Source organism: Pinus tabuliformis, chromosome 7 (genome assembly GCF_031772625.1).
Source record: "Pinus tabuliformis cultivar Carrire ecotype Pingquan chromosome 7, CPIR1, whole genome shotgun sequence".
NCBI lineage: Eukaryota > Viridiplantae > Streptophyta > Pinopsida > Pinales > Pinaceae > Pinus > Pinus tabuliformis.
In genome coordinates this window covers 1,971,130,400-1,971,156,503 of record NC_142293.1, presented here as the reverse complement: position 1 = coordinate 1,971,156,503, position 26,104 = coordinate 1,971,130,400, and the positions used below count along the sequence as shown (strand labels likewise).

At 38.2% G+C, this 26,104-nt stretch overlaps 1 protein-coding gene across 1 annotated transcript; it reads right to left on the bottom strand.

Annotated features, from left to right (window-relative positions):
- Positions 1-15,548: 15,548 nt before the first annotated feature.
- KNAT2 (homeobox knotted-like protein) lies at positions 15,549-16,265 on the bottom strand. The gene is given in 1 exon segment (XM_089457411.1): positions 15,549-16,265. A coding segment is annotated over 1 exon segment (702 nt). The 5' UTR covers positions 16,251-16,265.
- Between the last annotated feature and the right edge of the window lie 9,839 nt (positions 16,266-26,104).

Below are 26,104 nucleotides of genomic sequence, written 5' to 3'. Positions count from 1 at the left end.
ACTTCACCAAGTTAGATCTTCATTAAGGATATCATCAAATCAGAATGAAGATTGAAGACATTCCGAAAACAACATTTAGAACTCATGAGGGTCATTATGAATTTTTGGTCATGCCTTTTGGCCTTACTAATGCACCTTTTACATTTGAAGGTTTGATGAATGCCATTTTCAAACCCTTCCTTAGAAAATTTGTGTTAGTATTTTTTATGATATACTAATCTACTGAATGTCTTGGAAGGATCATGTTCAACATGTTGACAGGGTGCTCAACCTATTGGAGGAGAAACAATTATATGCAAAAACCTCAAAATGTTTCTTTGGAGTACAAGAGATGGAATATCTGGGTCATATTGTATCTCATGAAGGTGTTAAGGTAGACCCTAGAAAAATTAAATCCATTAAGGAATGGAAAATCCCCACATTCATAAACCATCTGCGAGGATTTCTTGGGTTGAGAGGGTATTATCGCAAGTTTGTTAAGAATTATGGTAGAATATCAGCACCACTAATAACATTATTGAAGAGAGATTCATTTTCATGGACTCTAGAAGCAACAAAGGCCTTCGAACATCTTAAAGAGACAATGTGCCAAGCACCGGTTGTAGCTGCTCCAAACTTCAGAAAAACCTTTATTGTGGAATGTGATGCCTTAGGAAATGGAATTGGTGTTGTTTTAATGCAAGAAGAAAGACCCATTGCTTTTGAAAGTCTTCCAATCAAAGGAAAGTATTTATAGAAAGCTATTTATGAGAAGGAAATGTTTGCAATACTACATGCACTTAAGAAATGGCGACCTTACCTAATGGGAAGATACTTCAAGCTAAAAACGGATCATGATAGTCTTAAATAACTTTTAGAACAAAGATTATCTTTAGAAGAGAAACAAAAATGGGTCACAAAGATGTTGGGTTATCACTTTGAAATCATCTACAAAAAAGGGAAACTACATGTTTTTGCAGATGGACTCTCAAGAAATGATGAGGATGTGGAAGCATTTATTTGCACCATTTATATTATCCAACCAGATTGGATAAATGTAGCAAGGGATGAGTGGAAGAATGAGGAAGATGTGTGGGCACTCATTCAAAAGCTACAAAAAGATCCTAGTAAATCTGATACATTTAGCTGGAAAAATGATTCGTTATGGTACAAAGATCACTTATACCTTTGTAAGAATTCCCAACTCAAACAAAATATTCTTATGGAATTGCACACCTCTCCCTTAGGAGGGAACTTAGGATATTTAAAAAATTACCAGAGGGTTAAGAAGGAAGTTTTATGGGATGGCCTTAAATATGATATTCAAAAGTTTGTGGCAGAATGTTTGGTTTGCCAAAAAAAAATAAAGTTGAAAAGACCCTAGGTCTATTACAACCTTTATCCATTCCAAGTCAATGTTGGGAGGAGGTGTCGATGGATTTTATGACAGGTTTACCCAAGTCTGAAGGAAAGAGTGTCACCACGGTGGTAGTTGATAGACTTACCAAGTATGCCACTTTTGTGCACTATCTCATCAATTTAAAGCCAGTATAGTTGCTACTGCATTTATGGAAACAATTCAAAAGCTACATGGGAACCCAAAGATTATTGTAAGCGACAAAGATCCCATTTTCATTGGAAATTTTTGGACATAATTATTTTCTTGTCTCAGTACTCAATTAGCTCATATATCATCTTATCATCCTCAATCTAATGGGAAAAATAAGATAGTAAACAAATGTTTGGAAGGATATCTTCATTTATTTATATCTGGTAAACAGAGACAATGGTCAAATGGTTTCCTCTGGCTGAATGGGGGTATAACACTTCCTTCCATACTTTAGCTAAAATGACCCCATTTATGGAACTTTATGGATATCATCCATCATCCACACATCATATTTAAGAGAATATTCTAAGGTTCAAGAAGAGGAAGCTCACATCGAGTATCAACAACAAGTTCTCCATCTCTTAAAAGATAACCTCACTTTGGTGCAGAATAGAATGAAAAAAAAGGTAGATCAACATCGTAGTGAAAGAAGTTTTGATGTAGGTGACTGGATATTTATATGTCTTGAACCATATAAACAAATGTACCTCAAGAAAGATAAGAAGTATAATAAATTATCACCAAAGTAATATGGTTCATACAAGGTGTTGCAAAAGATTGGTATTATGGCATACAAATTGGAGCTTCTTGTAGCTTCCTGAGTGCACCCAGTTTTCCATGTTTCATGAGTAAATAAGGTTATAGGTGACAAGCTCCTAGTTCAAAAAATATTTCCAGAACTTGATGAGGAAGGAAAAATCATATTGGAACCTGAAGTAGTCATAGAAACAAGAACTCGATAACTATGAAACCGATCAACTTCAGAGTATCTCATCAAGTGGAAGAACTTACCCATTGAAGATTCCACATGGGAGGATGGGAATTTTATACAGAAGCATCCTGAACTACTCAAGAATTGAGGACAACACTTTTCTGAAGGAGATGGGCATGTTAGGTCCCTATAATAATAGTGCATTCTCTTATTAGTATTGTCATTGTAGCCCCTTTTTGTTATTGTTGAGCCCATGTTGTCCCCATATTGTTATTATTGTGCCCCATAGAAGCCCACTATTCTTATTGTTGTGCCCTTACATTATTATTGTTATGTCGGCTGTGATTATATTTTGACCCCTTAGACTCCTATATATAGAAAGGAGGTATTGTCATTTGTATCATCCAAGAATTTTTCATTTGTGTAATGTAAAGGAGGTTTCCCCCTCGAAGAGGCTAATTTTGAAGTTGTTGACCTATCCTTTCTTATATTTTGCGAGCTGGTTGCATAACAAAGAGGGGTCATGACCGTTAGAGCGAGGTTTATCTCTACAATATAGACCACATATATGGAAGATGGTTTGCAGAAGTACGTGTAGAGATAACAAATCGAAACGAGGGTGGAACTTGAGTAGAAAATTGAGAAAAATAAATGTGCCATATGAGGAATGGATTGACATGAAGAGGAGTTGATTTTAGTGGATTGTCCATAGAGTCTTGGATAGAGATCTAAAGCATCCTATAAATAGTTGGTAAATGGACTGTTAGTGGATAATTTGTGACCCTAATTTAGTCATCTACAAATTGCTAGAAGGATGATAAGAGGAGTAGTTCAAATTTGTTCATAGATTGGACTAAAACGAAATTGGTACACAAGAATAGTGATTTCCAGAGGACTCAAATCACTATTATGTGGAAGATTTGAGGAGCCCTAGTTGAAGGTAGTGTTTTGGACCTTAGATCAATAAAAAATTGATTGTGGTTGCGTAACTTGATGGCAGTCCAAGTATAGTTGCAGGGTTGTTAGGTGACTAGCAAAGAAGAGCCCTAAGTCCCGTACTTGTGAAGGAAAACAAGACTCATAGAAGGGTAGGTGTATTGGGCCTAACGACGTGAAAAATTTGAAGGACTAAAGTATCAGTCAATTAGGCTAGCCAACTAGCCCTAGTTCATTGTTTTATAGAGGATTGAGTCACTGAGAAGAAGGGAAACCTCCACAATCCTAGACTCGTCATCTTGGAGCAGGAATATGGAAAAAGTGGGTAGAATAAAGAGGTGTTCACAAATAGAGTTATGAAAAATTGATCAAAGAACCTAAGTGTTGCAGGCCTTGAATGAGAAAGGAGGTATCTAGAGGAATTTTTTTTTTGAGCTGAGTTCAGTAACTTAAAGGAGTTGAGTTCATTGATAGAGGTAGATTGAGGAGTTACATAATGAGAGGCAAGAGGACCTTACAGATGTGTTCAGGACACATGGACTGAAAGAGTTGTGTGTGGCCACCATCAAAAAGTAGGTTAAATTTTGTCTTGTTCAAGTTATATTGGTTGTCAAAGGATTAACACCAAGCCCTAATTGTATTCCTTGTATCGTGTGATTGTAAAGGCCACTATCCCTAGTATGAGAGCTCTAGCCTATTATATTATAGTTTATAATATAATTAAGAAGGGTTTGAAAACTTAAAAAAAATCATGTGCACTAGTTAATTCCATGATGTCTGTATATTTCTTTGTCCAAAGTAGATGTGTTGTGGCACTTGAGTTTGTTTGCATCAAAGATTCTAAGACCAAACCGATATTCTCATGTGATGTGGAAACTCAACATATGCCTTGTTCACCTAAGAACTACCTGTAGCTCATCTTAAGCTACTCATTTCCAATCTCAACTCATCCCACTTAACAAGTTACCAAGTCAAGGCTCATCACATCCAATCGTGGCCACAAAATAACTAAGCAACACAATTTACATCTTGACATGTCATAGCACCTGGTATGTCTTAGAATGCCTTGGCATTATGTGGCATGTGTTAGCATCCCCTACATTCCTTGGCATTCTTTGACACTCCTTAGCACACCCTAGCACTTCTTGGCATGCCTTGATACTTCAGCATATCTTGGAACTACCTAGCATATAACCTTGTCACTCTCTCCTTAACACAACTAGAACTCGTTGACACTCCCTATCACACACTCTTATTCATTCATTTACGTGCATTTTGATCTAGTTCTTCCTTATGTTTCCCCGACACTCCCTAATACTCCATGCCACGCATTGGCACACCTTGGCCCTTGACACATCTTGGCATTTTGCCCTAGCACTCTAGCATTCCTTGGAACTACCTAGCATACCTTATTACTCTCTCCTTAGCACACCTAGAGCTTACTGACACTCCCGGTCACAAACTCTTATTCATTCATTTCCATGCATTTTGACCTAGTGCTCCCTTATGTTTCCTTAGCACTCCTTAACACTCCTTGGCACATTTTGGTACACCCTAGCACCTAGGACATCTTGGCATGTTTCCCTTGCCTCCAGGGAAAATTTTAAGGATGGAAATTTATCTCAAAGTTTAGAAACCTTGGTGAATCTTACTAGTCCCTAATGTGCAAACTATAAAATATTTGGTGATATTTTTATAAAAATATTTAAATTTATAATGATTTTTTGTATAGTCTCTATAAGATTTTGGCAATCTTTGACGTAAAATAATTTTATACTATAAAAATTTGGGGAACCTTGTTTAGAAAAAATGGAAATTGGCAAATCTTTTTTTTAGGAAAAACATGGAAAATTAGCCCACTTGCAAATATTAGCCCCTAAAAGTTTCCCTGCTTGCCTCTAGCATGCCTTAACACTACCAAGAATACATTGTAACTCCCTCCTTAGCACACCTAGAACTCACTGAGCTTCCAATCAAAAACTTTTATTTGTTCATTTACAAGCATTTTGACATATTTCTCCCTTGTGTTTCCTTGGAACTCCAAGCTAACACTTCCTTGCATGCATTGGCACATCTTCGCCGCATGCCTCCCTAACACTCTAACATTTCTTAACACTGCCAAGAATGCCTTGTCACTCCTCCTTAGCACACTTGTAACTCACTGAAACTCCCTATCACACACTCTTGTTCATTCATTTCCATGCATTATGACCTAGTGCTCCCTTTTGCTTCCTTAGAACTCCCTAACACTCGTTGGCACACCTAGAAATCGCTAACAATCACTTTCACACATTCATATTCATTCATTTACATGCATTTGAAGCTAGGGCTCCCTTGTGTTTCCCTAGAACTTCATAACACTCCCTAGCATGCATTGGCATACCCTAGCACATGGCAGATCTTAACATGTTTCCCTGGCCTCTAGCATGCCTTAGCACTGCCTAACATACCTTGTCAGCTCCTCCTTAGCATGTCTGGATCTCACTGACACTTCACCTTATAAAATTTTAATCATTCATTTACATGCATTATTTTGACCTAGTGTTCCCTTATGTTTTCATGGCATGCCCTCATTTCCATTCATTTTGACCTAGTTCTCCCTCGTGTTTCTCTGGCACTCCCTAACACTCAACATGCATTGGCACACCTTGGAACTTGGGACATCTTCGTATGCTTCCCTACCACTCTAGCATGCCTTGGAATTGTTTAGCATATCTTTTCACTCCCTCCTTAACACACTTGAAACTCATTGACACTTCATCTATATCAATTTTAAATTATTACTCCCTTGTTTTTCCCTGGCATCTCGCCCAAACACTCCCTAGCATGCATTCACGCCACACCCTGGTGCTTGGAACATCTTGGAAGGCCTTAACACTTGGCATGTCTTGGCATGCCTAACATGCCTTGCATCTGTCTAGCATGTGTTAGTACTTCTTTTCATTCCTTGGCACACCTTGGAACTTCGTAGTGATCATGCCATCATAAATAACATTACTTTTTTTGTGGCTTGAGAACCCAACCAAGGCATTGGAAAAATAATGTTACGCCCAACCCAAAGCCTCCCTTTGTTTGAAAATTCTTTATCTAGCCCCTTATCGCAACCATAGGCTTGCCTCCTACAAGTCCTATTATGAACTTCGCCTCACACACTTTGTCCTTGGAACTCCTAGAATTTGTTGACACTCCTTGGTACACACTCGTATTTGTTCATTTCCATGAATTTTGACCTAGTTCTCTTTTTTGATTCCCTGGAACTCCCTAGCACTCCTCACTATGCATTGAATTTTTTTAGCATATGTTAGCATGCCTTTTCCTTCCTTGGCAAGCCATGGCACTCCTTAGCTATCATGCCCTCACAACTACCCTTATGTTTTTTGGGACTTGGGAACCTAACCAAGTCCTTCATCAACTACAACAACTTGACCAAGTTACGATTACTACAACTATACTATGCCTTGTTCACCTAAGAACTGACTATAACTTAAATTAGGCTACTCATGTCCAATTTCAATTTATCCCACTTAACAAGTTACAAGTTATCAAGTCAAGGCTCACATCCAACAGTGGCCGTAAAACAACTGGACAACAATGTTTACATCTTGACATGCCATAGCACCTTGCACATTTAACAATCCCTTGGAACTATGTGATACATGTTAACACTGCCTGCATTCCTTGGCATGCTTTGGCACTCCCTAGCACACCCTACCACTCCCTGACATGCCTTGACACTGCCTAACATATAACCTTGTCAGTGCCTCCTCATCACACCTAAAACTCATTGACACTCCCTATCACACATTATTATCTATTCATTTCCATGCATTTTGAACTGCTTCTCCGTTGTGTTTCCATGGCACTCCCTAACACTCCCTGTTGTGGAGGTAAATCCCCTCTACGAACAGAGACGATCCCTACTAGCCCAGACTGGGTCTAGCAACAATCAAACAATGCTATCACGCAAGTTCCTAATTGCAAATTAAAGGAGGATGATGAGAACCTACTTGGATTCCAACGCTAATATTCATAGAAGAGACGTTTCTCTCGTTCCTTTGCTCCAGCCGGTTATGATCCCCACGATCTCCGTGACTGGACACCTGCACATGCAAAGAACAACACAAATACAAGCACAAAATCCAATAGATGCAATTATATATCAGTCAGAAAATATATAACTCAACATCAATCATTACAAAGGGAAATGAGAGTGGAACCATAATGATAGTCATCTATTATTGATAAATAACAAAGAAGAATACAACCATTGTTCTGACGTCAAATCCTCCTTTGGTTGGGTGATCAGCTACACAAGTCTTGCAAAGCTTGTTGGGATGGGAAACAAGCCTCTCTCTCCTTGGTGACAAGAATCTCCTCACTTAGATTTGGCCTTATGGATGCAAAGAAGGCTCTTGCAACTTCAATCTCTTGAGCTCTTGGAATTCTCACTATCACTAGCACTAGCTTGCCCAAGGCATAGAGACAAGCTTTTATAGATAGAGGGGAAGGAGATAAGATCAATCACAATTTCCATGGGATTGGTTTTATCACTTAGAAGCTTCCATGAAAGGTGGAAAACCACTTCCCTTCTATGGAGATTCGAAGCCAAACCATCCTAACTCAACATGGATTCAGTTGGTGAATGGGTTAAGGAGAACCTTCGGAAGTTTGTTTGTTAAAAACTTTATCCAACTAGGTTGGCGCAAGTGCGACTCTGAGACAGAGCGCCAACTGGCGTGCCCTCTTTAGAGGATTTCCCCCATTGGCGCGTGCAGTACACTGTGGAACCATGCCAATGCAAAAAGAGGTCTTTTTATGGGTATTCTGCAGGAGATGTCTTCAGGGCATATGAAGCTCACACTTAGAGGAATATAGTGCAAGTGGTTTCAGGTTATGTCACTTCTCACAAGTCCCGGAATGAGTCCTCCAATGTTCAGGAGAGGGAAAATAGGGACGGTGACAAATGGTGACAAAATACTGTGTAACACTCCCTGACACACATTCACACTCCCTAGATATCATGCCTCTATGGATAGAATTACATTTTTATGACTTGAAAACCAAACCATGTCACTAACAAAACAATGTTGTCCCCAACCCAAAGTCTCCCTTTTCCTGAAATTACTTTGTCTAGCTCCTTGTTGAAACCACATACTAGCCTCTTATCATTCTTATTTTGAACTTATATTAGAACTCTAAATCCTTAACACACCTAGAACTCATAGACACTCCCTAGAAAAAACTCGTATTCATTCATTTCTATACATTTTGACCTGTCACTGTCTTGTGTATCTGTAGCACTCCCTAGCATGCACTAACAATCTTTGACACACCTTCTCACTCCCCGACATGCCTTATCCACTCCATAGAATGCCCTCTAACTCCCTAGAACATATCGACTCTTGGCACTTGGTGGAACCTGACAATTATTTCCATGCGTTGGAATGCCCTGGAATGCCTTGCCATGGTTTAAGATAAAATTTATTTGAGATCAATATTCACAATTAAGAGAGAAGTAATAAAGGATTATTTGGCACTTAAGACACACTAGCACTTGGCCCTTGGCATGTATTGGCACCAGTGTTGGTCTTTCTAGCATTCCCCTCAAAGGTAAGGTCCTGACTTATTAACCCTCTTATGTGTTAATTTTTTTTCATTTTAACTTGGTGTTCCCTTTTTTTTCCTTGACACTCCTTGACATGCGTTCGCATACCCTAACACCTCACAGATCTTTTCATGCCTTAGTACATGGCATGTCTTGGCAGTATCTAGCACATTTTAGCACACCCTGACTCTTCTTGACATACCCTAGCATTCCCTAGCATGCCTTGGAACTACCTAGCATGCCCTGTCACTCCCTCCTTGGTACGCCCAACACTCGCTGACACTCCGCGACGCACTCTCTTATTCATTCATTTCCATTCATTTTGACTCGATGGTTTATGTTTGATGGGGTGCATATATAGAAAGATTTCCTTTAAGAGAATAAAAAAAATGATCACACCATTACTAACATAAGTAATCCTGAGATTCTACTTGAATGAGATTAAGAAACTACACAAGATATTTTAAGAATGACATTTTTAGGGTTTGTTTTATGGTGCGGGAATGGTAAGAAGTGAGAAATCAATATTGTGATTTTATTTCTCAGTAAATTTATTATCATTATGAGAGACTCATCTTGAGAAAATGACACCCTCATCATGCTTACTCTCCAATTGAGGGAAGGCATGTTGGTCTATCGTGTGATGAGTGACCAAGTGAGAGTTTTAATGTACTATGAGAGGGACTGAACCATTTAATTTTTTATTATCTATGGATGACATGATGTAGGTGTGTGTCATGGGACCACATGGCCATTAGAAAGATTATGTAAGATATAGCCCAAGGTAATCAATGCCCTTGGAGAAATATGCGGAGAGGGATCAAAATAAATTATATTGGTGAGTCCACCAAAAAATATTTACTAGAGAGTGACATCATGGTGATCAATGCCACACATGGAGTCTTCTGAGATAGGCATTTCTTTTTCTAAAAATTTGTTTGGAGTGTCACTGAATTGGTGGAATTTTCAAATTCATGACATTGTAAATTATGTAGGAAATTTGTTTCTTTTTTTATAGAGGCTAATGTTTTCTACAAGAATACAGGGTTTGTAGGGTCCTAAGAGAAAAGAAGCATCAATTTCTATCTCTTTGATATACCATAGAGTTTTTGATAATAATATTTGGTCAAATGTTCCATGGCCCTAACTGAGGAGGAAAAATAGTACCCTTCGTTGTACTACTCAATTCCTTGGTATGGAAAATTGAGCTCCTCATATGTTTTCCAAGTGTTCTTCAGGGTCTTCCACTATCCTTAAGGAAATGCATAAGACAACTCTATCTACAAGTGATGTTTTTTGGGATACTACTTAAAGGCACACCAACAAAGGTTAAAAGGGTGTCAAAACAAGTGACGCTTACAACATGGATGATATGATTATGTTAGGTTGGTTTCAACTGTTCCTATGGGGCTTCCAATTTTCCTGAGGATATGTGGAAGACAACTTCATATACATGTGTTTTGCGATATGATATTACAAAAAGGGGTAATAATAGATGTTAGAAATGCGTCCAACTAAGTCATGTCACTTGATTTCTTCCCCAACCACTAGTTTACCTATTAAACAACAACATCTTGATATTTAGAGACATCAAAACACATCCCTGCCTTTTTTTCTTCTCGAAAATAAGAGTGCATGCTACCACCACAAAGTGTTATGATACCATTTGTGGTGTTCCTTGTTTGTTGAAATATAATAGTTAGATAAAAATAGACATAAATATAATAGCAAGAAGTAAAAAAAACCAAAAATGGGAGATAAAAATAGTAACAAAACCTTTATTAATATTCAGAATTTAGTGAAATTTTCAATTACATCCTAGAGGGAGCAACCCCAAACATAAATAGAGCTCCAAATAGAATAATATTCACATGGAAATTGCTTACATAGCTTCTACTAATATATATACTTTATAATTGACCAAAACTTTGACACTTAGTGGAATTCTCTTAGAGAGGCCTCAACCACTAACTAGTGGACCTTCTTCAATGAAACCACCTATAATTATTGATTTGACACTCTACTACCTCATGAGAATTATTCAATAAATATTACCCTAATACATTAAGTGATAGTATATTCTCCTAATTAGGGGAGTTAGCGTGGGATCCTAAACACATTATAATGAACAAGTCAAAAATACCCAATGCATAAACAATATGTATTCTTTATATATTCAACAACTATTCTACATATGTTTCATGTTATTTATTACTTTGGCTCATAATCAAAATGCCAAGAAAAAAATAGATAGCCAAACATAATAACATCCACACACCACATTACATAATATAATAAGATTTTCACTAGAGAGAGCTCATAAGTAGGAAACGCTAGGTCACATTGTGAGTTTTTCAATCAAATGATTGACAATCATTAAGAGCGATTTCATTAATATTGTTGTGGATATTCTATTATAATGGTTTGTCACGCTAGTTCTTACATTGTAATGAAATATTTTATTACGTAGTTTATTATCTTAGATCTTAGATTAAATATTACTGGTGCATCACTCCAAATTATGGATATATTTGAAAAAAAAATGGAAGAAACAAGAAATTAAACAAACCACCCACACAAATGAATAGATTATATGACTTGGGAAACCTAATACAAGAGAAACTCTAGCTAGAAGGTGAGGCATATGCTATAGTCTCTCTTTTTCAACTATGAAATAAGAGTACAAAGAAAGGGTCACTCACTATGGAGTGGGAATGGACATTGTGGCATGAAAGATTACTACAAAAATATTATTCCTCCTATGTTATTCTTGATATCTCATTCTTTGATGCCATCCTCAACTATGGAATAATAATAAGGCGAAAAGAATGGAGCCCCTTGGTTTCCTAGTAACCTAGTATAACACAATGTGTAGTCATTGAACATCAAGGTTAGGGTTTTTGCATGCCTCAATCTTCAATTAGTGTTTCTATTTTGGAACACCCCCACATGTGTGAGTAATGGGGGTTGACATGTCATCCACTCATTTCCATGGTGGTCAATAAGGTAGGTCAACTTGCAAGAGACATAACTTTCACATACGAACTTCATTTGAGGTGATTTTTACATAGTTGGAAAGATTCCAGTGTCTAGAGTAACATCAAAGGGATGGAGCTATGTAATGAAAATGAGATCCCAATCGAATATACAAGACCCAAAATCACTAATGTGGAACCTGACTCTAAAGTGGGCCCTACAAGTTTAGTATCTCCATATGCATGTATGCATATTCCATTCTTAGTTATATATATATATATATATATATATATATATATATATATATATATATATATATATATATATATATATATATATATATATATATATATATATATATATATATATATATAGATATATATATATATATATATATATATATATATATATATATATATATATATATATATATATATATATATATATATATATATATAGATATTACCAATCAACTCCAAGTAAACCACAATTGCGGGGAAGAACCTAGGGAACTCCTTCTCAAAGATAAGTTATAGAGTGGGGAAATAAAGTCATTACAAGTCATAGGATAGTAGTGAATATACTTCAAATTCTAAATATTTTGGCAAAATACATTGATTGCAAGATACATTCTAAATCCAACCCAAAGGGCATGTTAGGGAATGTGTTAAAGAACATACTTAACAATATGATAGATAGGAGGGTATAAAGAATTTGAAACATTAGCCAAGGAAATGATTCTTGAACTTACCTATGCATGGACCAAGTCGTTGGAGATAATATACACCTCATTGAAGATGGTTTTGTATTCATAAATCCATATTAAACAAGGATCCAATTCTTGAAGAAATGGGTAATGTCTTCCTCTCTATATGATATGCTCATTAGGACCATGGAATCTTAAACTACCAACCTGAAACTCTAAGTGGAGTACAACACTTAGCCATATTCCTTGAATGAATTTGGTCTTATCCCATCACTTCACTAGTGTTTTAGGGGTCATTGGTTTCGCTATAATCTTAGGCTTTCACTGGTAGCTCATGGTGTCAATCCATTTAGAGAGATCAAATCTACTTACTCAGTGTGACCTGATTTTGTTTTTAACAATAACATTCCTCTATGGATGTCAATAAATAGGGAGCACATAATACTGGCAATGTTTATCCTACATATTTGTTTAGAATACCTTGAAAGACCTTATTCATGAGCAAGTTAGTCAAAGATAAACATTGTAGACTTTTACAATATTGAACAATTTCTACAAGCCCTTCAAGTAGAGGTTACTTATCACATGATCTAATTTCTTAGGATCAATAATGCATAATAATAAACAAGTGAGAAGAGAGTAATTTAGTTTATTGTAATATTAAACGAATTCACATTTGTCATTTGACAAAAGAAGTTAGTACATAGGTGAGCCTAGGCCAACCCTTAAAAATAGCCATACAACCTTCCTCTTTTGCAGCTCCTTGACCATAAGGGTCTAATTGAAAAATACATAGTTCCTTTAAATATTTGTAGGTTGGGGCAACCACTTCAAGCCCTTGAACTTGAAGATAATCCAATATTTACAATTGTTTACAATAATAAGTCCATTATACAAACTCCTCATCTTAGAGTTGGCCTGAGAAGGAGAATACTTGATTGATGCAAACCTTGTAAATGAACAGCCTTGCCTACCCATTGGTTGGACTCTCCATCACTATTTGAAGCAGTATACGTGTCGTGAATAAAATATGATATCTTGGCATGAGTTATCGACACTTGACAATACTTTCCATGGATCTCATGGAAAAAAGATGGAGAGACTCTTTGAATATTAGGAAACGTTTACTCATACTCTACTTCATTTGTAGGTGGTAGCGCTTCAATTTTTTCCATTTACAGGGAAATATCACCCAAAAAGTCAACTGGTGAAGAATCAATCCTATGCTAAATCACTCCTAACTTCTCATTGCTAAGATCTTTGTGAGCTTTCACCTATGAACCATAAATTCAGTGTCCTTTAGCACCTTGAATGGTGGAATAGGAGGTGTTGCAATAGGATGGAAACTCCATTCCCCTTCACCTTTGTCGAGAACTCTATATCCACCTACAATATATAACCCTTCTTTGAGTCAACACGAAATTTTGTTATTTTTTCACTTCCTTTACATACCCTCCCTAGAGGGCATCCTCATAAGAAGAGCTTGTGGTTGAAATATTACAACAACAAAATGGGGCGAACCATCTCTTTATAGGCTTTCAAGGAAGGGGTATTGAAAATCAAAATCTTATCCCCTATAGCCCTTAAGACCTTCTCAACACATTAATGAAATGAAAAATTGATAACTAGACCCAAATATAGATCCCAAATTTTAAGGCCAAACCCAAATAGAAAGAACCACACCATTGATTAAGCATTGATATTGTGTTTTGGTAAAATCAAGGACCTCCTTTCAAGATCTTGACCTTGTTTTTAGCATTCTAAAATGGAAGGTTTAAAAAGGGGAGATTTGCACCTTAGCCTTTGCAACATTTGTTCAAGATGAATATATCTAATGGACTAGCTTGGATAGGTCAAGTCTTAATTTCTAGAGTACTTAATCAATGTTTTTGAGGCCAACTGCCTAGCTCCAACTAAAATTTAGTCCTAATGAAGAGGAAACTTGAAAAATCCTATTATTTGGAGATAGTTTTCCTTCATTTTAAGTGATTTACAACAAACCTCAATGCCTCTCCGTTCTCATCTTTCTCTTCCCATTTCCAACAAAAAAAATCATTAATCATATATCGTAGACACTTTATATAAGTAAACATTGCAATAATTAACTGAGAGAGTATCTTTATGGGTGAACCAAAGCAACAACCCATTGCAGTCTAATATGGTTCTAATTGTCCCCTCGAAACACACCTTAGAAAACTCTTACAACTCTTGGCTTCTATCTCAAATTATTGTAACTACGGGGAGGGAAAGCTGGTCAAATATTATAGTTATTTTTATTTTGGGATGGTGTGAAATGTACAGGGTTGAATTCTAGTGCCTTCATTTGAAATTAACCATTAGCTTATGATTCTACATGTGCAAAATGTTTGACTATGAGGTAGTTTTTTTCTTCATTTCTTTCATTTTCTTGAGGTTTTCTGTTTGCTGGGGGCAAGGCGCTCAAATATTATTGTTATTTTTATTTCGGTATGGCGCGAAATGTACAAGGTTGAATTATGGTGCCTTCATTTGAAATCATCCATTACATTCTAATTTTGCATGTGCACAATGTCTAACTAAGAAGTAGGGTTTTTATTCATTTCTTTAATTTTCTTCAAGTTTTCTATTGGGTGAGGTCATTGATTTCATGGGACCTCCTCTGGAGTCTCCTATCAACAAAAAAAACTACAAACCCCTTCACCTCAGCAAAAATCTAGGACTCCTAGCCCACGAACCTATCTTTCCCTTGCATCATTCGAAGCTTGTGGATTAGCAGACGTACGAGGGCCTATTTCCCATCCTGACAATGTGCGTGAGTCTCAAAATACAAATTATTATTATTATTATTACTTCTTCTTTTTATTTTTCTTTTCAAAAAACATTTGACATTTATACATTAACAGGTTGGGAAACTAGAACGTTCATTGAGAACTGTCACTAAGAAATACATGGGATATTTATACATTCAAATAAATATCTTCCATATATAATGAACACAAGGAAAGCCATAGCATGGCGTCAACCGAACAGACAACAACCAATACTTTTAGCATTCGGCTCCATCCATATAAAAGGAAGCACCGTGAGGATTTAGACTATCCATGACCACAAGCTGCATATCCTCTGAAGGTTTCTAGTGGCACTTTCGCTGGTTTATGAACCAATTATTTATTTGTTTCTGATCTAGACCAGTACTTTTAGCCAAAGTGACCTTGTCTGTTTCCGAAGGATATGGTCACTTGTAATGTACATTCCACCTCTCAAGCAGCTTCTGCCTTGCCCCTTTCGGTAGTTTTCCTTTCTTTTTCTTCTTCATAAATTCTTGCTTGAGACTGCTCAAGCATCCATTGTACTTACGAAGAAGTTGATCTTTCAATTCCATGCCTTCCGCACGCAGATCAAATTTGTGGACTTCGATTTCACCACAGCTGAACTCCTCTTCCGAGGATCCACCTCCATCTTCCCTTTCATTGCAGTAGCCTAAAGAGAAACTTCTGATAGCTCCTTTACTCAAGAAATTTAGTTGTGTCTCCATCTTGTTCATAAACGTTCTCGCTTCTTTGAATGGATTCATTAGTTCTAAATGGTACTTGATCAACATCTGGCAGTAGGCCTCCATGAATTGATCAAGCTTGGGATCCACTCCAATATCCATAGTTCCATAATGGCATCCAAGCTGATTCTCCTGAATAATCTCATCCAGTACTGTGACAACTTCGGCAGGAGCCTCGACCTTCTGGAAATCCATGTAAGTTGGCAAAAACTAATGCTAGATGGCAAGAAATTGTTTGATTTTAGCGCATCAATGGAATCATTAGGGTTACTAGAACAAGCACTATCGATATTGACCTCCATGGATGTCACCATCTTACTAGATCATGCCTTCAATTCATACATCAAGAAGACCATAAGCTATCATGGTGAAAGATAATAGATACTTATTAAAAAAAAATAACACATACAGGAAGGAAAAGCATGGAGTGCTCTATGAGATCCAGATCTGAATGTGGGTCATTTGTTTCTCCACTTGGGTATTCATTTCTGATCTCCAAAGAGGTACCCAAGTGTTGTGCCTAGCAACAACCCCCCTTTTTATTTAGTATTAGTAATAAAACTAAATAAATGAGGACCCTTCTAAAAAATAAAAAGTAGCACTTATATTTCCCTTTGAATAAAACACATTATCATAAACTTAGGAAAACACCCGCAAAACCTAAAAAACTTAAGTTTTATGATAAGTTTCAAATAAAATCATTCTCTCAACAATAAAACATCGCATCACAAAAGGTAATGGAGGACATCATATAAGCAAACTTTCGAAATTGCGAAAACGCGATGCGAGATCACATGCCTTAAAGACTCATCACACATCACAGATTTCATATGCCACAAGTATCACCTAAGATGAAATATCCTAATCCTGCGATATGCGATAAAGCATCTCGCAAATCGCATCTCGCAGATGCATAAGATGATAAATGATTGTTAACGAAAAGGATTATCGATATTGCAATCTGCGATATTGCAAAGCAAAGCAAATCGCAAAATCGCTTGATTGCAGATCTGCATGACTCATGGTTCAATAAAGTATTTCTCATAATCCGATACCGAGTTATGGGCATTAATGTCAATTTAGTGGTTAGTTGATGGTCATTTATGAGATAAGATTTAGATCTGATCGAAAGGTTGTTTCACATAGGGTGATATATTTGATATGATTTCGGAATTAAGAGCTTTCCCGTCACCTTATCTCTTACCATTATTGTTTCCTTACTTGTAAACTTGCAGGAGCGGCAAGCAAAATAATATACGCAACAGTTTGCAGAGCATAATGGGAAAGAAGGGAAAAGCTCTAGTGTTGAGGAAAAAGAGATGACGCCCTTATTCACAGACAACACTTGTACCAGAGATGCTAGCATAACCACTTGGGAAGGCATGTACAGTCTGCTCGAAGAAGAAAATCCCAGAGTTATGGAAGTTAAAGCAACAGCAGACTCACGCGGGTCATCTGAGGCATCAATTACTGAACTTGCACGTTCATTCTTGCATCGAATAGCGGCGAGGCCTAAGATACTTCCATACACAGACATGGTCAAGTGGGTACTGGACAGTACTAATATAACAGACAGACAATTCAAGTCTCGGAGCCAAGACCTCATTGGGTCATTCACTCCATAAGATTTAAGGCTTATGTATCATCTACCAGAGCTGCAAGCCAGCAACAACAAACAGTTCATGGAGAAGTTCGCCAAAGAAAACGAAGATTTGGTGGAGTGCACCAAGAACTAGTCGGAAAGGGAAGAGCCATTGAAAAAGGACAAACATGGTATGTACAGTACTGGTTCCCTCTCCTCCTCATATTTTTTTGCTGCTGCTATGCTATGTAGGGTATTTGGAAGGCCTGACATCAACAATTTTTCATCGGAGTGGCTACCCCTATTAGATGCGGCCAATAACACCACTATTATGGATTGGGCAAGATATTGTCTGATAATTTAGCCTCGACTATTTGGAACTACCAGTCTAAAAGAACTCCCTCTCAGAGGATTTATCCTCCTTTCTTTTAGCTGCTTATGTTATGGATGCAATCGATTATGTTTCCAGATTTCCTTTAATGGGTTGGAAGTGGACTATAAAGAATCCCTTTCCCATTCACATTTATCATAAGGAATTGTGGGATTCCAAGTTTATCCCGTATTTTTACAAAATTTGTCATGGAATTATGTTACCTCTTCACAGAATGTTGTATAATAGGGACGTACCAAGATTTTCCCCCGAAGCGGAAGTTGAAATTCTCCCTATTGGAAGATGGTTTGGGGAAGAGTTTTTCACTTATGTCAGAGTATTTGGAAGTATTGCTTCCCCTAATGTGCTACCTTTATATATTCCTGATAAGTTATTGGCTCGAGAAATTGCCTACTAGACCTGCGGGGTGGGAGGAATGAGAAAAGAGTTGAAAGACAAGAAGAAGGCTATCTCGCCACAATTTCCTGTGACTTGTGGGGCCTTTTCGTTGTTTGATTTAGGTCGTGCATTCAAAGAAGTAGACAATATGCTGAGTCTACTATTGTTCAAGTTTCCAGGGAGACAATTTGACCCCTTTGATGTCATTAAGAATTTTACTACTACTGTCAAGGTAAAAGTATTTTCTAAAGAAGATGATCTTTTTGATGATATCTTCCAACAGAAAAACACACTGAAAGAAGTTTTGCATATGGCTCAAATTCAATTCCCTCCAGTGGAATTCCAAGAATTCAAACTGTACAGAGAAAGGAGACTAGCTAACATCCCCTTGGATAAGTTGCACTTCGAACCAATAAGGGAGCCAACTCCCAGTATCAGTTTAAGTGGAAGTTCAGGTACAGACAAGTCCAGGTCTAAGTCTAGAAAAGAGTCACCAAAACACTCTAAACAGTCTAATAGTGGCCATAATAAAAGTGAAGGGTCAGTTAGAGATACTGCCCAATCTAAAGAGCACCTAGAGCAATAGGTCTTGACTACACCATAGGTAAAGGTTCCCCCTCCCCTCATCCAGCCACCAAAGCTAGTCAGAACTGAGTTGGATAAAGAGTGGGAAACATTCAATGAATTGATTAACACTGAGGAGCAAAACACGAAGACCCCTGAAAGTACAGTGCAAATAATGATAGATATGGTCGTTGGAACAGTTAGCAATGCTCCAGAAATGGAGCATATTCCCATTACCCCATCGTCTGAAATCATGATCAAGATAGAGGAGATTCCTCCTCTAGATGTATTTTATAGTCTGCAGCACAAGTGTTATAGACATATTTGGGCACTGCAACCCCAATCACATATGTCCATAAACCAAGGGCTTCTAAGTCCCTAAAAGTGTTGTTTCATACCCTAAAGGAACAAGGTTAGCTGATTACATCATCTCCCAGAAGTTCTCCTTTACTCAGAACTAGTCAGAACAAAACCATACAGACTGCTCAGTACTAAGGGTGCGATGCATCTCACCTGCCACATGCAAAAAGTGTGATGCATACTGGAAATCCCTTCTGTAGGGTGCGATGAGCGAGAGCAGACAAATGGAAAAGGCAGTTGGCTAGGTGGAAACCCAGAGAATCTTCTAGAAACTTCCCATTTGACACTTGCCTCTCTGAATTTGCCCAGGGATGAGTAGGAGATCATGAAATCTCCAAGCGGAACCTAGAACTATCAGAGAGATGACACTACTCAAAATCCTAGAAGCTGACTCACCCACCTGCAAACATCTATATATGGATCCCTCATCCTAGAGACCCAAAGGCTGAAATTTTGTATCTTGTGAGGAAGTGCTGCTGGTTTCTTTGTGGAACATCATAGTGTTGGGTGATCTAGCTTTTCATGAGGTGAAGAAGGGCTTTCATGCTGGGAGGATGGCGCTGGGTCAGATCAATGGGTTGTAATCCTCTCTTCTACTACTTCTATCAATAAAGCTATTTGAGTTTTCCTCCATATTCTTGTATGTCTTTGAATATTGAATTGATATATGCATTTGTATGGTCAATATATATCTGATCCTATATTTTTTATGATTATAGATCTCTATGCTTTGATGGTATTATGCTGCTTTGACTCTACAGGTGTTCTTTGAAGCGGGACAAGTGAGGAAGGAGTGGTAAAGATCTGTCAAAGGGGAGAGGAAACAAGAAAGGAGCCAAGCGGAAGACTGAGGTTGGTACTCTCTACTTCTCTCTCATCTATTTCTCATAAAGGAAAACACAAGTAACTTTAGTTTGTTTGTTTCTAAGATAGCTACCCGTCTTAGTGGGACTAGCAGCTTTGAATGGACACTAGTTTTCCCGATAACAAAATGGCGACTCCACTGGGGAGCGAATAGCTTGTTTGATTGTTTCTAGTTTGTTTACTTTTTAAATACAAATGAAGACTGAAGTTATGCTAGTTAGCCTTCGAACTACTTTTGCTATTCAACTGCAAAGTAGATAAACGTTGCTTCAGTCAATCTCTAGGTTAGTTTATGAATTAAACATCTAACTTGCAAACATCCTAAGTGCCTTGGTGGTGGCTCAAGTAACCTCATTAGATCAGCCCCTATGTTTTGTATTTACTGACTATCATTAGCTCAGCTTAAATCCCTGAACTAAGCTGCAAACTGTGACCAAAAACCAAGCCCAATCTCCTCCCTGGACCATCGCACTGTCTCCTTTTGACAGTCTAGATGCATCGCACCTCCCGTGTGTTGTAGGTGAGATGCATCCCTGTTTCCCTATGTTACAGGTGTGATGATAAGATAAGACTGTTTCTGCCTCCAGATTTTGGTTTTTTCTTCATGGTCTTCAGCTTTATTCAGGAGTTCTGTTGTCTGTGATCAGTATACCACTGTTGAAACTCCCTTCCTTTGCATTATTCGGCCTCCATTGTACAAAGAATTGTGAATGTTTTTATGTATTTTTTGCCATTTACAATTCTCCTTTACAAACAATAGCTTAATCGAACTGTCGTCTTTTGATTTGAAAGTGTCACAAGTGTCATTTTCAGTCAAAGAAAAGAATCCTCCTCTTTTGATAGTCGGTTACACTGTTACTCTTGTATTTGATTTGAATTAATAGTATTTCAAGTGTCGAAAGCAGTTTTCAACTCAAAATCGAAAAGTGTCACCCTTGTCTTCCCTTCGTCTTTTGAAAGAAAATTGTTAGTACTGTCGCTTTGAAAGAAAAGAGAGTTCAAATTTGTACTTAGCATTCTTTTTGTCATTCACACATTAAGAAATCAGAACACAAATACATGCATGTGCATTTGCATTAGACTGCTTGTGAAGATTGATTTAGGACAGTGCATCTTAGTGTGTGCTCTTTGCTCTTTGTTGCAATAATTTCGCTTCTCTTTCCTTAGTAGCTAGGATTTTCATTGCAAAAAGAGATAAATAAACGACTGTTTGTCATCTTAGATTGCATTTTTAGGAATTATATATCTACATCACGCGGTGAACCTTAAAGGGAAACTTCTTAAGAAATATAAAATCTAAAATAAATTTCAATGAACATAAAAATGCTTTGGAACCTAACGCACAACATTTAGAAGTCTAGGCTAGAGACGTATTCTGGCGTCGTAAAGCCTGGTCACTATCGCTTTCATCATAGGTTGGGTGATTCCTCCTCTTTGAGACGACAAGTGCCAGTATGGACTTGTGCTCCCATGTACTGTCGAGTATATATTGGGAGACCACAATAGGCTATATCCTTTATCCTTAGGAAGTCATGTTTTCCACCCTATCAATCGCAATGCACTGAACAGAGCATTCAGGAAGATTGACTGTCGTACCGTAAAAATTATTATGTAGTTTTGCAATTGGTTTGGTAATCCCTCTATCTAGATTTATAGAGTAGTCGCTTTCGTTCCTTTTCAGACTCCTTAAAAGAAAAGGTCCACTTGAGCACTTGTCACTTCAGACTAATTAAAAATCGAAGGTGACTAGAGTCATCTTTAGCTTTTTCTTGACTCTTGAAAATTGAAAAAGCAAGTTGTGTCAAAGCGTCATAAAATTCATTTAATTCGGAATAACATTTTCCCCTTTTTATTTTGAGTTGATAAAGTAATCCGCAATCGTGGAAGAAATTCAATGAAAACCTCGTCGTTCATGGAGACTAACGAGTCAACCGTCTTTGACTCCGGAAATGAAACCATTCCGGGCCAAATGAACTCGTTTAACTGGGTCAAAGTCTCCTGGTTTGTTTGAAACTTGTGTTCCAAAACCCTCAGAGACTCCAGTTACTCCAACTATTTCTAGTATCCCTGCCTCTATAGAAGAAGTTCCACAGTTACAAGAGGACATTAGAACTGATCCTAGTGTAGCGGTAAACATTTCTATTTCTGAACTAGCTCCATCTAGGGTTGATTCGGAAGGTGTTACCCCTCCAACATCTGTCACTGCAGAGTCGATACCTTCTTCGGCACCAAAAATATTTTACGGACCTAACGGTCTACTTCTTCCACCTGGACTGATTGCTATAGAAGAGATTACAGAGGATCTCCCATCTAGTACTCCATTTCATTTTGGAACTGGGATCCACCTATATCCTTCTACTTCAGAAGTTAGTCTCCCTTCATCGCAAGTTCCTGTAGAATCGCTAGGAAATATTTTGGATAGACTCGATATGTCTGAACAACCATCGACATCTAGGACTGTGTCGTCCGACACAGCAACAGCAGAAACTCCTGTCGCCACTCCAACAATGTTTACTGGTATACCATCTGTCCCAACTAGCTCTCAACCGTTAGATGAAGTCCACCCAGGGACTGTTTCGACAGTATGGTCTATTCCCGTTTGTTCGTCCGGAATAATATCTAGAATTTCTTATGTTCAGTCTCAACAAATTAATCCTTCGCAGCAGTATTAATTTGGGTAGTCCAGTCTCCAGAGGCCAATCTTTCCTTTAAACACTGGATTACCGCCATATGGGGAGAAATATGCCTTTTCATTGTTCCCTCCGGGAGAACAACCATATGAGAGTTCACAACAGAATTCAGGTCAAGCTGGAATCACATCCAGTGGTTGGGTGCCAATACTGCCTCAACAGCCAAGAGTTGTATATTCAATGCAACCGAGTCTACCTATGTCAAATATCCCCACTACACCGGCTATTGTGATGGTGTTGCAAGTACAAGCGTTGCCTATTGTATGTAAACCTCAAGTTTCTCAGGTTGTAATACAACAGCCTCTTGTCTCCACGACACAACCACAATCGCCGATTAGTGGCTCCTTAACTGGAGCAACTCAGGCTCAAACGGGTACTATTACTCGTAATCTTGGTCAAATATCCAGTATTGGACAACAGCAAATGGCTTCACAACCATGGCTGGTGCAATATCAATAACCGCAATTCCAACAAGCTTACTGAGGACCTAAGCAACAAAGCTTTGCGGGTAATGGGCAGCCGTATATTCAAAATGGTCACCATCAATCATATCATAATGGTTATGCCCATCAACCTTATCAAAGTTATCAGCATCAAATACATTATGCTGGTATGCAAAGACCCACTGCTCAGGCGATCCCATCTTATCCTGGGTATGCTTCACCAAACCTGAATCAACAGTTGCCCTTCGTTGCAACTTTAGAATTACCAGATCTAAATCGGCTAACAAATGATCCAATTGCTTACGCCCCTTGGTGGCTGGTGATTCCTCATAAATGTTCGTCAGATATTCCTAAATTCAATGGAAATTCGGGTGAAGATCCATCGAATCATGTGATGACCTTTCATCTGTGGTGTTCATCCAACACTCTCAATGATGATTCGATTAGGCTTCACCTCTTTCAGCAAACGTTAACTGGTCCGGCAGCAAAATGGTACATCGAATTGCCTAGAGCTTCATTCGATAACTTCAGCACCCTTGCCACCACCTTTTAACCCATTTTCAGTTACCAATAAGGTACGAAATAAGAACGAAGCTTCTTACCAATTTCAAGCAGACGACAGCCACTCACATATCTGATCATATTCATGAGTGGTGACGTCATCGTAGAATGGTAAAAACATATGTTCTTGATCAGCTGCTAGCTGAATGGTTTATTAAGTCATTGTTACCGTCTATTACAAAAGATGTGGCTAAGGGAGGGGTTGTCACTGAAGAGCAAGTCATTGCGCGTGCGCAATAGCTAGACTTGATCTATACTCAGTTTGGCACGCTCTATGACAAAATCCCTGATGCTCCTAGACTAGAGTTTTCCGTTCCTCCTCCTCCTAAATCAAACAAAGACTCTCATGCCTATGATGGTGTGATAGATACGACTAGCACGAAAACCGCAAAGGCTGCATCGAAGAAAGCCCGTACAGTTTCTGGTCAAAATGCAAATGAAGAACTTCTCGTCTCGGAGGTTAATGTTGTGTCGACCGACAAGGGCAAAGAACCGAAGCAACCAGGGGCCAAGAAGAAAGGGAAAAATAAAAAGAAGAAAAAGGATGATTCGTCTCCTAAAAAATCTTCTGTAAACCCTTCTGGGCAAAAGAAACCTCCTTCGGGATGTTAGATATGCAATGAGGATCATTGGACGAGATATTTTCCACATAAAGCTGAGATTAAAAAGTTCTTCAGAAACTCAAAAACCTCAGCAGTATTGACTGATCCATTTCCAAGCCCAGAAACCAATCTGGTTGCTAGCGAAAATGCTTCCCTATCCCAAGTTCTTATGTTTTCCATTTCGAAACAGCAAAATGATGCTTTGATATCGACATGGAATAAAAATTACAGGAATCCACAGCTGTCGAAAAACAAGGCTACTGATCAACCTGGTAGTTTGACAACAACTTCGACTGAAGTTGTGCCACCCATCATTCATGAGCTAACGATAAAGCCGCCAAAGGGAGTAGTACACAAATCGACATTTAATCCTCGTGCCAGAGCAGCACAAAATTATAATATAGTAGAGGACCTGACCCAATCGCCATTCATTATGTCGACACTTGAAGTACTGCAAAATTGCCCCTCCCAAAAGCAAGCTCTATTATCAGCAATAGGGGGTATTGACCCAGCGGATTCCAATCTTGTGGCCTTTAATCATAATGGATATGAGCCTCAGTTACCAGCTCAAATCGCTTTCCTCATTCAAGTGAAAGCCCTCAGCAGGGGGAATATACCTGCATTATGTCAATGAGTTGCTGGAAAACTTTAGGATCACCACCCTTGTCAAGATCATCAACGACATTAAAAGCATTCGATGGACGAACATACACCCCGTACAGGATTTTAGGTAACTTGCAAGTTGAACTAGGGGGCAAAACAATAGAAATTGATGTTGAAGTTATCAATGGAAACCTCGATTACAACATCCTACTGGGAAGGCCATGAATTTATGCTATGGCCACTGTTGTGTCAACATACTTTAGAAAGATTGCATTTCCTTTTCAAGGAGGAATTACAATCGTTGACCAACAAACCTTTCTCCCCAATAGTTCACAAGTTACAGGAAGCATCCCGATGATCCGCAGAAGCTCTCAACCGCTTCAAAACATCGGAGTAGGCCTGATAAAAGACCCTACATTGATGAGTACTTTTTCCCTACCGCCTCCAAACAATCTGGTGGAAGTGGCCACGGTAGGAACCTGCAATATGGTATCTATTCAGAAGATTGCCGAAAATGATGTTAGCATGGATCATCGCCAGGTATTGCCTCCAAGCCCAATAGAAATATTGTAGCAATCAATGTTCTCGGCATGGGCCGCAAACCCAAATCAATGCTCATTGAGCATTTGGGTAGATAAGTCTAAGGAATATGGTACCTCTTTAGATCCTTGGTCGCATGTACATTCTACAGACGAAGGAATTATTCAGTCAATGATGATAGGAGAGGCACCATGGGAAGATTACAACCATCGTTCCCATCTTCCAGATTACAACGAAGATTCTTCCAGAAACCTTAATCATCCTTCAGTTTTTGATTTTCTATCAAATACCGTAAATATGGTGGATTCCGAGCGAAATCTGTCCAATATTGACGAATCTATCGCCATAAATATCTCGACCAAACTAGATGTTGTAGAGAATATTCATGTCAGCAAATGATGTTCTTCTTTAGAACTGGAAGTATATTATGCTCTCTTTCGCGAGTTCAGAGATGTCTTTGCATAGTCATAT